Source organism: Monopterus albus, unplaced genomic scaffold (assembly GCF_001952655.1).
Source record: "Monopterus albus unplaced genomic scaffold, M_albus_1.0 scaffold216.1, whole genome shotgun sequence".
In the NCBI taxonomy this organism is placed as follows: Eukaryota; Metazoa; Chordata; class Actinopteri; order Synbranchiformes; family Synbranchidae; genus Monopterus; species Monopterus albus.
In genome coordinates this window covers 851,534-867,370 of record NW_018128096.1, presented here as the reverse complement: position 1 = coordinate 867,370, position 15,837 = coordinate 851,534, and the positions used below count along the sequence as shown (strand labels likewise).

General features: G+C 38.9%; 1 protein-coding gene across 2 annotated transcripts in view; it reads right to left on the bottom strand.

The window, feature by feature from the left end:
* Positions 1-593: 593 nt before the first annotated feature.
* ahcyl2b (adenosylhomocysteinase like 2b) overlaps positions 594-15,837 on the bottom strand; it is a 59,273-nt gene continuing 44,029 nt past the window's right edge. For both annotated transcript variants that reach the window (XM_020619190.1, XM_020619191.1), the window contains exons 3-17: positions 11,580-11,723; positions 10,956-11,056; positions 10,726-10,828; positions 10,544-10,638; positions 10,061-10,167; positions 9,601-9,717; positions 9,375-9,438; positions 8,261-8,349; positions 8,097-8,167; positions 6,753-6,847; positions 5,740-5,838; positions 4,489-4,557; positions 4,247-4,325; positions 3,412-3,532; positions 594-3,257 (exon numbers count right to left, since the gene is read on the bottom strand). In XM_020619190.1, coding sequence (XP_020474846.1) covers positions 3,251-3,257; positions 3,412-3,532; positions 4,247-4,325; positions 4,489-4,557; positions 5,740-5,838; positions 6,753-6,847; positions 8,097-8,167; positions 8,261-8,349; positions 9,375-9,438; positions 9,601-9,717; positions 10,061-10,167; positions 10,544-10,638; positions 10,726-10,828; positions 10,956-11,056; positions 11,580-11,723 — 1,361 coding nt within the window. In that variant the 3' untranslated portion in view covers positions 594-3,250. The remainder of the gene's footprint in view (positions 3,258-3,411; positions 3,533-4,246; positions 4,326-4,488; positions 4,558-5,739; positions 5,839-6,752; positions 6,848-8,096; positions 8,168-8,260; positions 8,350-9,374; positions 9,439-9,600; positions 9,718-10,060; positions 10,168-10,543; positions 10,639-10,725; positions 10,829-10,955; positions 11,057-11,579; positions 11,724-15,837) is intronic.

Genomic DNA, 15,837 nt, shown 5'->3' with positions numbered 1-15,837 from the left:
GGAGGCTCAGCTGAACACATGAAAGTAAAAACTGAGTGGTGCTACAAGGTCGTTGTACTAATGTAGAGGGCTGATGGATGGATGTGCTGAAGGACTAATTCATCTCCTAACAAAACAGGAGCCAGGGTTGAAAATCCTTGTAATTCTAAAGATGTCACTCTATATAAAGCATTCACAAAAATGAAAGATGTAGGCTACAAATGGAAATAGAAATTCCTGAGTTAATCTTCAGTCATGGTCTGTAAATTAATGTTAACCTGCGAAAACTATGCTAGAAAGGTAATATTACACTCATGGGATGGATTACTGGATGGGTCTACCAGGAACAGGCCTTCTGGGCACAAGAGGTCAGGGGGTCCATGGAAATATGCCTCTGTATAAAGTAACATTTATATGCTGAAAAGTTATTGAGGTAAGTCAAATGACGCAAAACAAAAACAAACTGGGACTTGCATAAAGTCGGTGATTGTGATCTGGAAAAGAGGGTTTTTTCCCAGTCAAATGTTTGTAGAAATCAAGGAAGTGCACACAAAATTGTTACAATTTTTTTTAAAATCTTTATTCATTAAGATTATAGAATGTATTGTTTATTGCTCATCTACTATGATCACTTGTAATATTTAAACACAGGGGTTTTTTTTGTTATTCAATAACTTAAAACATGTTTGAGAATTTTGCCAGTTTGCAATGAGGATTTACAACAACAAATACATAAGTTGACTTTTCTTTTACCTTCCTATACTTTTTAAAGGTTGTCATATTTGTATATAATATGTATATACATATATGATGCTGGTGTCTCCCCCCACCCACCCATGTGTTGTCAGTTTATGACTGACCAAAAAAAAAAACAAAAACAAAAACAAAGGTTTCTCCAACTAATGCACAGGCTACGATCCTGAGACAGGTGTTAAAGTAACCATGGACTACAAAAAAAAAAGGATATGTACAAATAAAGACAGAGAGCCACACACACATCAGCTATAATCACCTCTGTTTTCTCTCAAGAGTTCAAATACTCTTTAATGCACACATTCACACCTTACAAAAGGGGGAAAAGACTTAAGACAGCTTTAAGAACTACTGGATGCTGACAACAGGTCACACTACTTTCTCAACAGCACAAGGAGAGAAATGCACAGACATCTTCAGGGAATAGTGTGACGGTGAGGTTGCATGGGCTATGACACAGTACAAGATCTTGTCCTTACTTTGTGGCATATGGACGTAGAGTAAGAAGTTTATCTGAGAGGTGCACAGACACCTAGAAATTTTAAACCAAATAGTTTGATATTTTGGGAAATACATTTCTTCTTGTTGAGAATTAGATCAAAAATGTATACCACTAATGAATTTATGCTAAATACTGTGCCACTGGTGCCAGCAGCTGGTTACCTTAATTTAGCATAAAGGCCAGGTGATGCTGATTTTGTTACTGGACAGACCCAGGTGAACCTTTTTCTCTATTTCAAGTTTTTATGCTAAGCTAAGCATATTTAACAAACAAAGTGGTTCTGATCCTCTTAACTTTGCAGCAAGACAGTGAATAGCCATACTTAATAAAATGTCAAAGTATTCCTGGTATTAAATATTATTTACATTAATGATATATTCACACACAAAAAAAGCATGAATTTTGCAAGTGTATGTATCTTGAGTATTTATTTAGCTGGTAAAGTTTCTGTGCCATGTCTGCCAGTTTAAATATGTAAAATGATTAAATGTATTTTCCACATACAGTACATTTTAAGACCTGGATAATGATAATGAATTACTGCCATCCCAGTCTGTGAAAAAAAGAGCTGGCGTCATTTCCCAGCAGGCTAGCAGAGAATCTGATTGGTTCTGGTGCAGAGCCGGTCTAGCGACGGGGTGCAATTGGCTGTCAGCCTAGATGCCTGTTAGGACTTTCTAACTTCCACCATCTGGCCAGCTGGGGATGACTGTGCAGCTCGTTATACTGGAAAGGTGAATGACTCAGGTGGGAAAAGGTCGAAATTACCTTTAAAAGCAAATGCACACGCATTTGTAAGAAGTTTCTTGGATGGAAACAAGATAAAACATGACTGTTTTTATGTCCTGACTTGTGAGTACCAAAGAGTTGTGTTGTGTATGGTAAGTACAGTAAATCTAGACAGCACCATACCTTTCAAGGACAACCTGATCAAAGAAATATGCGCAAGTACTGGACTGAAAACTACTTGCTGCACATTTGGTATACGTTTTTGTCACAGTATTAAAAAAATGAAGGTTTAAGTACATTTATTATACTTTCATTAGAACTTTTGATTGCTTATCTTTATGACAAATTGATTTTCTCTCAAAAGTTATATTAGATGCCACAGGAGAGATTTTTTTTTATTTAAATATCTAAATATACATTACACCCTTCATAATGATCTCATAATGATCTGCTAACTTATCATGCTTTTAATACAGTACAGTCATTGTTGGTAAAGGACTAGTTTGCAATACTTTTCATTATGTCAACACTAGTGCTATGTGAGCAGCTGAAAGCCAAGAAAGAAGCAGGCTGATCTGAAGGGGGAGAAGGCATAATAAAAAAATGTTTAAAAACAGACACAATGGTGAATCTCCATGACATCAAATAAAGGACATGATATGATTGGACCCTGAGACCCTGCCTAACCCCCTCCCACCATGTATAACCCCAGTCTTGCAAATATTACACAAGAGAAAACAAAAATATAATCACCAGTAGAAAAGACAACAAAAAAAGACAGGAAAAAATTTAAATCACTAAATCTTCAAATAACGTCATCATTCACACACATTTTTTTAATCATTTTTTTTATATAGAGTATATATCATTTAGCGCCAATAATACCATCTTTAATATTTAAACAATTAAAAGATCTGGCAATGGGAAGGGAGGATGGAGGGCTTACATACAGCTTAACACACGAATGAGAGAAAAGAGATAACGGTTGTGAAACATGAAAGTAAGGGAAGTCAAACACCTCCCACAAGACAACGCCAGGTATCGGCAAATGGCAGGAGCAGCTCCATAGAATTAATGTTACTGTTGTCAAGTGTGTATAAATAAAATTACTGCCATAAGTGCAGAGAAAGCCCCCCAAAAGATATATAATGCAGGTGTGTTGACTATTCTGTCAATCCTTCAGTTCATCCTTCTTTCTGTCCTCCTTATCATACCTCTCCTCTCCCTCTACACATCTGTGCGATTCTCGAAGTATTGGTATTTCCTCAGTACAGCCTCAGCACTGGTTTAATACCTTAAAGAGAAAAACAAAGCACACTAGTTAGGATGGTAGTCATTAAAAAACTGATGCAGGATTTATATTAAATGAAAATACTATCAAAACCCAATCCCATAGGTCTTTTTTGGTTTATAGGAACATCTGTTGAATATCCAAATTATTTTCATACCTATAGTAGTTTGGCTTAAAAGGCCCGTTCTTGTTCAAGCCCAGATACTTGGCCTGCTCTTCAGTCAGTTCTGTAAGATGTGCATCAAATGTAGGGAGATGAAGGCTGGCCACATATTCATCTGGAGGCAAAAGAGAGGAATAGCATGTTAGCATTCACCAGTCATCTGCAGTTGATTAATCACTGAAATGAGACAAGGAAGTGGAGTAGCAGAGAGGCACTGGGATTTACCATCTCTCATCGTCTTTCTTCCTCTGCAACAAATATTGTCTTCTGTCACCTTCTTTCTCCACTTTAGCTTTCCTCTTCTCATCCTTCTTTTTTCATCTCAGTCATTCCCCTCATTCCTTCTTTCAATCATCTTTCTGTCTGTGTGCACTGTGGTAGCACTTACTGACAGGATGACCTACATTTGGCTCAGTTTTTCTTGACTATGTGTGCGTGTTTCTCTTGTCCACCAACAGAACGCTAAGAAATATGACAGGCACCGCTGGCAGACAAATATGTGCGCAGACACACAGGACCTTTTCTACTGTGAATGACTGGCTAGCCTGGGAGACAACTCTGAACTGAACAGAGGAGACAGACTGTACTGTCTACAGAGATAAATGCAACATGTCCCCAGACTCTCTGTTGGGGCAAAAACAAATTGTGTATTCACTTCCTGTTCATCTCCCTGCTTGGTGGCTACTTAAGGGCCAAACAAGGTCCCTTCAGCCTGGGATCTGCCATTTATATTTGTATTTGTATTTAAATTTTTTTTGTATTGTAGTACAAGTTGTTTTTCTTCTTTCAAGTTTTATTCCATTAACACATTTAAACTCATACATCTTACCCATCTTCTTAGGTAGCAGGTAAACATCCTGTTTGTAGCGTCCCTCAGGGGCATTGTACAGCTCTATCAAAGCCAGAGCCTGGACAGAGACACACACATTATTTACTCACAACCACAACTTCTTGTTTCTGTGCCTCTTTCTCAAATAAAAAAAGTGAGAGCAATGCACAAAACTTCAAGTAAAAACAAAACTGGTCATGTACAGTGACATAAATGGGACAATTTATTCCAGTGTGGTTCACCTGGGTGGTGGCAGTGATGGAGAGAACAAAAGTGGGCACAGTGGAACAGCTGAGGTTCAGCAAACGACCCTGGAGGGGAAGAAAGAGATACAAGGTTAAAGTATATAAGAGAAAACACACTGGCTCTTAACTCTGATTCCTGATGTACAGTGTAAAACCACCATAATCCCAGTTAAGAGTTTTTGAAGAGTAACACATGGCATTTAAAATCACAACTTATGCTTTTAAGACTAACAAGTTCATTTCTCCTCATCTTCTTTGAGAGTTAATGTGGTGCGTCATCATATACTTAAAGAAGTGTTAATATCCACACATTTGTTTTTCTCTGAACTGTTGCTGTATGGGATGCTGCATTGCAGTGAGTGAATTTAGGAAATGAGGTCATATGTAAAACTAAAACACTGCAGCTAAAAGGTGGAGGCACAGAGAAAGTCTATTATTGTTGCATGATGAAAACAGAATTAAAACTGTTAAACTGTTAATTAATACCTTTATTTTGTCCCATTACTCCCACACTCTAAAAAGGATGTGTGCTTTAATTATGGACGAAGCTTTATTCTTTGTTCTCTCACTGAGTCGTTTTGACTATTCTGTGCACAAAGAACTTCTATAGCTAGGACCTGTCACTCTGGTTATCAGTGAAGTCCAGTACGTCAAGTATATATTTTCGCATTGTAAAACAAAGAGCAATAAAAAAAATTGATCCTCTTGTCAGGTTTTCTATTAAAGATTACTTTTAAATTGTAAAAAAAAACCTATCAAAATTCTCTTCATTTCAGATATTCTTTATTAATGCGATATTTGTAATAAGTGACATTTCTGGAAGAACTATTTGGGTTCAGGACTTCTGGAACAGCATGAGATCTGGAGGCAGGGAAGGTGAGGATGGAGGAGCTGTGATACTGATGGTGGTAAAACCTTCTGCAGATCAAACATCAGCAGGGACATGGGTGTCAGCTCTCATTCTGTCACAGCTCATCACACACACACAAACTCTTAATGTATATGCATTAATAATGCATATATACATACTGTAGCTGTGTGTGTGCATATGTGCCTATATGCGCCCTCAAAATGTTAGATTTTCAACAGTCTTAATTTGTTGCTTAGATTTGAAAATACCGAGTGTGAACCTACAATTCATTTCTGAGTATTTGAATAATAGTCTCAATACCCAATTTCAAATTTGAAATTGAGGCGTGTTAAAACACACCTACCTTTGGGTAGGTGTGTGTGCCTTTGTGTGTGTACCTCAGCCAGGAGCACTATCCTCTTGCCATCAGGCCAGATGATGTGGTCTACCTGAGAGCGCACCCTCTCCCAGGTCAGTTCAGGAGTGCGCAGGCTTGCCTACAAGACAAACAAAACAGCATGAGAAATGATTTGTTTTTGGTAGTCTTTTCTCTCATCTTCCTATTTCTCTTGGGAACAGTTACGCATCTATCATCATGGCCAGAGTTGACTAAATATGCTTGGTCTTTTCCAGGACTGAAGTACTTTAAGAAATGAGTCACAACTTCCTGTTATGTCTAAACCACTTCCTTCATAACCACTGATTGCTGTCTTAAAAAAAGAAAAAAAATCCATCGCCGCTCTTGTATTTTTTTCCCATTTCTAGCACTTCTGTCTTACCATTTTGTGGTAAGAGGAACACAGTCATAGCACCACAACCCATATCTTTGTGCTTCTTATTACTGGTTGCCCTTAATAAAGACATTGCATGAGGGCATAATCTAAAAGCCTAATGTAATTCAGCTACTGCCTTTAGGTTTATTTCAAAATTAAGCTTGGAGTGAATTCAAGCCTAAAAAGTCTAAGTTGTATCAGCAGAAGTAAAATACTGCATGCAAAGTAGTTTTAAAACCCCAAGTTATCAGCTACCTGAGGATAAGAACTGCTCTACTTTCTTGAAGACTCATATATGGTTCAATGGCACTAGCCTAATTTTGACCACTATGGCAGGTTATGGATCAAGCCTTTCAATAGCAACCAGCTATCATGACAACATGAAACAATCACTGCTGAGGGTCAAGCTTTACAGACATTCTACATGCTGTCACACCAAAAACGGTCTGTTTCTGAATCACCAGTTTTTGTTACGCTCTGGCATTTGATAATGTCTCTTGGTTTTGGGCTCCTCTAAAAGAATTGCTTGTTTGAACTAAACTAGACACTCTCACTTGTATTGTTTTAACACGCCTTTTAAAAACCAAATGAAACAAATATAAACATGCATTTAGAGTTTGTGCTAGCTGGTAACTGACCACATCGATCTCAGTGTTGGAGTGTCCCATATTGCAGACAATGCAGCCGTTCTTCATGCGGTCGAGATACTCTCTCACCACTACGTTCTTATTGCCTGGAGCAGGGGGAAAAGGGTGAAAAGGAAAAAGATAGGGTCAAATGAACAAAGAGCAAGATGATGTGTTGTAAAGAAATATTTTGTTAATCTGTGGAGATCATTAATACTACCAGGCAGACAAACCTAAATTCAGTTCAAAAACCCAGTGTAGAACTGTGGACTTCACCATACTTGATTATTTGTTCTTATCTCAGTACTTAACCATAATTAATTAAATATGAAAATGAAATTTTGTTTGAGTGTTCCACCTATCAGCATAGTACATTTTTATGGCTCTGTACATGCCTCTAAGACATCTTAAATGAAGACTATCAGATATTTTGATAAAAATGAGCAAAAATCTATAACAAAAACAACTCTTTATATTGATTTTATATATCTCAAGATATATTTTTACACATCTGAAACATGCAGATGAAACAAAAATATAATACTAATGTTATTAACAGCACTAATCCACAAAAAACATTTAAATTTCATAATTTATTTAACTGTGGGATTTCATTATAGCAATTATCACTCTGGCTTTAAAAGATATTTTTGATTTAATATTACCTTATAACTTATTCTGACCATAAATCTCTACTGCAGCATTATTAATTTGCTAAGAATCAAACATATGCATTCTGAATTTTGCTGCAAGGGCTCCAATGATCAGACCTTTATGAAATTACATGAACTAATTAGTGCAAATGCTTTATTTATTTCATAGCGCTTAGACATTTTATTAGGGAAAATCTTTCTCAAATATCAAGTATCTTCTACTACCTTATTATCGTTTTTATTATCTTTTCTGTTTAACTGCACTTTCCTCCTAAAGACAGCCAGCAGTGTAAGCTAATGAAGACAGATGAGTAATTCTGGGCTCCAGTTAAGTGTTCAGGAAAACTCCCTGGGAACCGTTGCAAACTGATGGCACTGACTGAATATTTGTGTTGTTACCCTGAAGGGACAGTGACAAGATAAGATAAAAATCGGTTTTCTGTCTTTCCAAATGTGAAGAATAGAGGCTTCTATCCCCCCTGTGTAACACCTGCTTTATTTATACACACTTAGCTGTGGATTATGTCCCACACAAAAGCCAACAGGACAAATCCCTGTACAACTGTTATGAGGCGATTTAGTCAGCAAAGCAGTGATTATGATGCTGAATTATTTATAAATGTCAAGTTTACCAGCTAGAACTGAAAAAGGGATTCTCCTGGATAGAGACAGAAAAATAGAGCGAGGAAGAGGCAGAACCAACCTGTGCAGGTGATGACAATGTCTACTTGTCTGATGACTTCGTTCAGCTTCACCAGCCGGAAGCCGTCCATGCTGTGGTTGGGAAAAGGAAAATAAAGAGTGTAAGACTAAGGCTATGTCAGCATCAGCAGTGAGCAATAAGAAAATTAACAAGTGGAATCTCACCAGGCCTGCAAAGCACAGATGGGGTCGATCTCTGTGACATAAACAATGGAGCCCATTGCTTTGAGGGCAGCAGAACAGCCTTTTCCAACCTGATGTAGATAAGGACATTAACATACAGGACAATAAATACACATAATCAAAGGAAAAATCATAATGTCACCCGACACCTGTTGTGTGGGTCAGTGGCTAGACAGTCAATGCCAAGGGTGAAAATGAACGACTGCATGTGGGGCTCAAGTAGGTCTTCCAGATTTGGTCCAAAGGAAAGAAAAATGCATGATACACTGCCACTGTCTGGAGCTTGATTTAAACTAGAGTAACCCATCCTAATAATGCAGAATTTTTATTTACTGTTGTGTAAGGTGTCCGTAAAATTTGCCGAAACAATTCAAGTAGAAGTGGATCGGGTTTGAAATGCTTACTTATCTATTAATTTGGACCAGGACCAGAGGACAGGAAACTATGCACCCTGGCATGGTACAAATAATCTAGAGATGCAACAATTAAACTATTAATCACTAAGATGATCAATAACTACTGTATTTTGATAATTGCTCGTCATTTTCCAAGCAAAAATGCCAAACATCTCCGAGTCACAGCTTCTCATTTGTTAGAATTTTATGCTTTCTTTGACTTATGTGATAGTAAACTGAATATCTTCAGACAATAGAAGTAATATGATGACTAAACCCTTAGGAAACTGTATTGGGCATTTTTATTATTTTTTGACATTTTATAAATGAAACAATTGATCCAGAAAAATAATCGGCAAATCTGTCCATACTGAAAATGACTGTTAGCTGCAGCTGAAATAATCATTTTCTTACAAAAGCTTTCAACACACAGCTGGCCTGAGAATGTGCACAAAGTTCTCTGTTGATCTGTTCTGTATTAATGAATTTCAAGACAACATTTTGAATACAAAAAATGTTGAATACTAAACTGTATGTGACCATCCCTGTCCCTAGTTGCTTAGATCACTTAAAAGGGAGGCAACAAAAGTTGATAGATTTTAATCTGGATGTGATTTCACGTGACTTGCATTTCAGGAAAGAGGAGACAGCTTCATTAATCAAGCATTGTGTGTACACCTGTGTGAGCACGTCAGTCTTACCTCTCCATATCCACACACCACCACCTGTTTGCCCCCAAACATAACATCAGTGGTCCTCTTCAGGCTAAGGAGACAAAACAGTTATTTCACTGCCAGCCTAATACTGTACTTATTCAGGCTGTGTGAAGCAGAGAGGAAGCAGGTGTAATTGCCCTGCAACACTAAGTGTTCAAATGGCAAGAATTTTGTAATCTCTAATAAGGTTGAAGCAGAGACTGTTCCATACCCGTCTAAGATGGACTCCCTGCAGCAGTAGAGGTTGTCAAACTTCTGCTTGGTCACTGAATCGTTAACGTTCATGGCTGGGACACACAGCTTTCCTGCCTTTGACAGCTGGTACAACCTGCAAACACAAATCAAACACCCAACATTCATAAATATTAAGAAACTCATTTTTTAGACAGTTTTATAAGTTAGAATTTAATGAAGAATAAATATTCTATTATTCTACTTCATACTTGTTTCTTAATATTAGTTAATGGGCAATGTTTTCACCACTAGATGGCACTGTTACCACACCAGAAACTGTGTAAGTACAGTAAGAGTCTGAAAATATACTTGTACATTCTCTTACTCTAATTTAAAATAATCAATAGTTTTAATCTGTTGTGATATTTTAGACTTTACAAGAAATACTATTTAGGAAAACCACAAGGATGAGAATGTAGGTTTGTTGCAAGTCCCACCTGTGTACACCGGTAACGCTCTCCTCTACAATGCCCTTGATCTTTTTGAACATATTAGGGTATTTTTTATAGATCCAGTGGGTGAGGTCTCCACCGTCATCCAAGATCTGACAGACAATCAGAGATGGGGAGTAGAAGTGAGAGAAAACAGACGTCTCAAACGTGTTATTTGACTACAAAAGTGATTTTCCATTCAGTTGTTTTTTTAATTTAACATTCAAGCAAAAGAAATATCTAAAGGTACATAATATATTTTTAAGATTAATGCCATAAAAATATTTAAATAACCTATTTCTGTGGTTAATAGTGTTCATAGTGTCAGGAAACAAGTAAAAATAGATCCATTGCTTTTAAAAAGGGCTAGTAGTCTGGTGAAAATGGCCGATGGACTTTATGTGCTTTCACCAGGGACTGTATGATTGATAAGTGAAAGGTAATTCTCTCGTGCTTTAGTAGATTTTATTTAGAATGTAGGTGTGCTACCATGTTGGGTTGCCAGCCTTCCACGTTGACACAGCGATCAATGCACCACCAGAAGTCATCTTCTGACTCACCCTTCCATGCAAATACATTGAAACCTAGAAAGAGACGGGAAGTTTTTTATACACAGCAGATGAGTGAAACAGAAAAAAATCAGGCAGAGGCAGAAAATGAAGTTGCCTAACCTCCCTCTGCCAGGGCAGCTGCCACTTCATTCTGGGTGGAGTAGATGTTACAGGCTGCCCATCTACACTGAGCTCCCAATGCTGACAGAGTCTCCATCAGCACCTGAGGACACACACACACAAAAAAAAGAGGTGTCAAGTTTGACTTAAATTTGTATAGCTGCCCAAGTGTCAGTGTATGAACACTGTTTGGGCTGTGAGTGAGTGTGTGTTTTTGTATTTCTACTCACAGCAGTCTGGGCAGTGATGTGGGTGCAGCCCACCACCTTGGCACCAGCGAGGGGTTTCTCTCCTTGGGCTCGCTTCCGCAGAGCCATCAGGGCAGGCATCTCTGAAAAAGGACAAGGAAACACGCACGCACGCAAACAGGAATCAGCTGGATAGTTAAGGACAACAAGCTGAAAGAGTTGCTAATGCTGAGCATACATTGTGTGTATGTGTGTAGGCTGCAGGGTTCCAGCTGAGGCTCTCTGTTATCGTCTGTGAAGTAATTAGGGAATGACAGGAATAATGAGTGTTCATTTTTAGATTGTGTTTGCACTTGTAGTGGCAGGGGACATTCAGTCTGTCCTCCCAGCATTGTAGAAGGCAGTGCCATGCCATATACACACACACACACACACACACACACACACATACATATACAGTAAAAGCACATTTTGAATGGACTCGTGATGTCAACTTCCACTAAATGGCCAAGTGGATTTTTTTTTCTTCTGCAAATTTTTTGGAAATTTGGTAAACATTTCTGCTACATCTGGATGGAAATTTGGCTACCAACCTGCAACTACCCCGTAAACCGCTGAGCCTCAAGTTTCTTCTTTTTAAAGTGAGCAGACAGTTCTTTGGTTTACCTTGCTCGGCGATCTCAATCTCTCTGCGTCCGAAGTCGGCCTGTTTGATGTTTTTGATGCAGAAGTCTCCGTTGCCCTTGGAGTTCTTCTGCTGTTTGTCCCGAGGAGATGTCTCATCATCAGAGCTGTCCGTGTACGATGCCGCTAACAACACACAGACACCACCAATGTCAGTATGTCACACACACATAAAGGTACAAAACTGCCACACGTCACTATGAATAAGAACTTTTTTTAGGGCCACAACAAATTATTATTTTCATAACCAATTCATTTTCTAATTGCTTTCTCAATGAATCATTTCACATCTAAATTGCCAAGAAAATAGTGGGGGAAAAACTGATAAAATGTCCCATATCCAAAGATTATATCTTCACATGTCCAGTCAGAAGTTTAAAACCCAAACCATCATCAAATTCTCACATTTGAGATGATGGGGCCAACATGTGTGGCATTTTTGCATAAGAAGTTATCAAAATGATTATCAAACTAATTGCTGACTAATTTTTGTCAATTAATCTACTAATCATTGCAGTTATAATGCTTTTATAAACATATTCAAAACAGGATTTTGTTTTTAACAAGATTATTTTATCCAGTTTTTAGGATTCAAGCTACAGAACAAACACAATCTGCCTTCATTTTCTTCACCCTGAATAGAACTTTTCCCCAACCTGCAGCTTGACTTTGGCAGGCCACTGTTTCAGCTCACCAAACGGCGTTAATTGAAATATAATGCTGTGTGAAAAACTCTTTTCTCAAACTGAGAGACCCAAGTTTCTCTCCAAAACAGTCATGCTGTACAAAGTAAACACAAAACAAATGTAGCAGATAAAAAGAATAATGTCATAGAGATGTTTCTGTGTACTTCTTGTGAGCAGCGCCCACAGCATACTCAGTAAGAACATGCTTCCACATCTGGCACCAGCAATGTATAGTTCCTGTGCCTCAGGCTGACTCACCACACAGGTGTGGTCCTTCTTTTGTAGAGTGGGTAAATGATGCCAACATCATTCCTACCACCCATTCAAAATGACAGTAGAGCATCACCAGATAAGACTAGGTACATGGCGAACACTAATACAAAACTGAAGTTAAAGAACATGCTGTACTGTGCCAGGAAGGGAAAGGCTTCCCTGTATTTTGGGAAATCAGGAAGCAATGCAGCAGCAGAAATGAGCAGAAATGGGTAGAGTAAAAGGTCTTTTGAATGGCAAGCTCAGCTTCAAAGCCCTGCCAGGTGGTTCCCTCGACAAGGCCAAAGTTATTTGCAATAACTCAGACGCCTGGACAACTCTACAAGAAACGAACTTTCAACAGCGATAGCTAAATGGTTGGCTACAGCTTGCAGGCTGATTAACATTGTTGAGAACAAGGGACTGCTTGAAATAATTTGCATCGCATCCAAAGAATGTACATATGAATTGCCTTAGAGAGCTACCACTGTAACCAAGATACACAACTTGTATGAAGACAAGAAAGCTAAAGTGGAGGAAGCAGTGGGACAGACTAACATGGTTGCACTCACCGGAGACTACTGGACTTCTCAATAATCACAGTTACCTAGGGGTCCCTTTAAAATACATTTAGAACCAGTGGTGGAAGAAGTACTCAGATCCTTTACTCATGTAAGAGTAGCAATACAACAGTGCAAAAATGCTATAAGTTAAAGTCCTGCATTCAGAATCTTACTGAAGTAAAAGTACAAAAATCCATCCATCCATCCATCCATCTTCATCCTCTTTATCCGAGGCCAGGTCGCGGGGGCAGTAGCCCGAGCAGAGCCCCCCAGACTCCCTCTCCCCACACACCTCCTCTACCTCCTCAGGAGGAACCCCAAGGCGTTCATGTCCCCAACCATGAGACATAGTCTCTCCAATGTGTCCTGGGTCTGGCCCGAGGCCTTCTCCTGGAGGGACATGCCCGGAGTACCTCCCCAGGAAGACGTCCAGGGGGCATCCTAAACAGGTGCCTGAGCCACCTCAATTGGTTCTGCTCAACGTGGAGGAGCAGTGGCACTACTCTGAGCTCCTCACGGGTGACTGAGCTCCGCACCTTATCACTAAGCGCACGCCCAGCCACTCTCCGGAGGAAACTCATTTCTGCCACTTGTATCCGCAATCTCATTCTTTCGGTCATGAGCCAAAGTTCATGGCCATAGGTGAGGTACAAAAGTATTAGCATCAAAATATGTGTGAAGTACTAAAAGGCAAAGTACTCATTATGTAGAATGGCACATTTCGCATTCCTGTATATCACATTATTGTATTATAATTACTGATGCATTATTGTGTACATCACATTTAAAGCTGCAGCTAGAGGGAGATAGTTTTAACTAGCCTATATGCATTTAATTTGAATTACTTCTAGGTAGCTTGTGAATATTCCACCATAGATCTATGACATCTTATATACAGTGCCTTGCGAAAGTATTCGGCCCCCTTGAACTTTGCGACCTTTTGCCACATTTCAGGCTTCAAACATAAAGATATAAAACTGTAATTTTTTGCGAAGAATCAACAACAAGTGGGACACAATCATGAAGTGGAACGAAATTTATTGGATATTTCAAACTTTTTTAACAAATAAAAAACTGAATAATTGGGCGTGCAAAATTATTCAGCCCCTTTACTTTCAGTGCAGCAAACTCTCTCCAGAAGTTCAGTGAGGATCTCTGAATGATCCAATGTTGACCTAAATGACTAATGATGATAAATAGAATCCACCTGTGTGTAATCAAGTCTCCGTATAAATGCACCTGCACTGTGATAGTCTCAGAGGTCTGTTTAAAGCGCAGAGAGCATCATGAAGAACAAGGAACACACCAGGCAGGTCCGAGATACTGTTGTGGAGAAGTTTAAAGCCGGATTTGGATACAAAAAGATTTCCCAAGCTTTAAACATCCCAAGGAGCACTGTGCAAGTGATAATATTGAAATGGAAGGAGTATCAGACCACTGCAAATCTACCAAGACCTGGCCGTCCCTCTAAACTTTCAGCTCATACAAGGAGAAGACTGATCAGAGATGCAGCCAAGAGGCCCATGATCACTCTGGATGAACTGCAGAGATCTACAGCTGAGGTGGGAGACTCTGTCCATAGGACAACAATCAGTCGTATACTGCACAAATCTGGCCTTTATGGAAGAGTGGCAAGAAGAAAGCCATTTCTTAAAGATATCCATAAAAAGTGTCGTTTAAAGTTTGCCACAAGCCACCTGGGAGACGCACCAAACATGTGGAAGAAGGTGCTCTGGTCAGATGAAACCAAAATCGAACTTTTTGGCAACAATGCAAAACGTTATGTTTGGCGTAAAAGCAACACAGCTCATCACCCTGAACACACCATCCCCACTGTCAAACATGGTGGTGGCAGCATCATGTTTTGGGCCTGCTTTTCTTCAGCAGGGACCGGGAAGATGGTTAAAATTGATGGGAAGATGGATGGAGCCAAATACAGGACCATTCTGGAAGGAAACCTGATGGAGTCTGCAAAAGACCTGAGACTGGGACGGAGATTTGTCTTCCAACAAGACAATGATCCAAAACATAAAGCAAAATCTACAATGGAATGGTTCACAAATAAACATATCCAGGTGTTAGAATGGCCAAGTCAAAGTCCAGACCTGAATCCAATCGAGAATCTGTGGAAAGAACTGACAACTGCTGTTCACAAACGCTCTCCATCCAACCTCACTGAGCTCGAGCTGTTTTGCAAGGAGGCATGGGCAAAAATTTCAGTCTCTCGATGTGCAAAACTGATAGAGACATACCCCAAGTGACTTACAGCTGTAATCGCAGCAAAAGGTGGCGCTACAACGTATTAACTTAAGGGGGTTGAATAATTTTGCACGCCCAATTTTTCAGTTTTTTTATTTGTTAAAAAAGTTTGACATATCCAATAAATTTCGTTCCACTTCATGATTGTGTCCCACTTGTTGTTGATTCTTCACAAAAAATTACAGTTTTATATCTTTATGTTTGAAGCCTGAAATGTGGCAAAAGGTCGCAAAGTTCAAGGGGGCCGAATACTTTCGCAAGGCACTGTATTATACTGTATTTTTTTTGTCTTAATCTGGTTGTGAAAAGTAACTAGTAACTAAAGTTGCAAAATAAATTACCAGAGTAAAAAGTACAATATATGCTTCTAAAATGTAGTGAAGTCCAAGTATGAAGTAGAAAGAGAGATAAGTACAGAGGATCGTCTTATTATTGGCAACACTGACAATTAATTCACTTAGCAAAACCTGCAGACAAAAA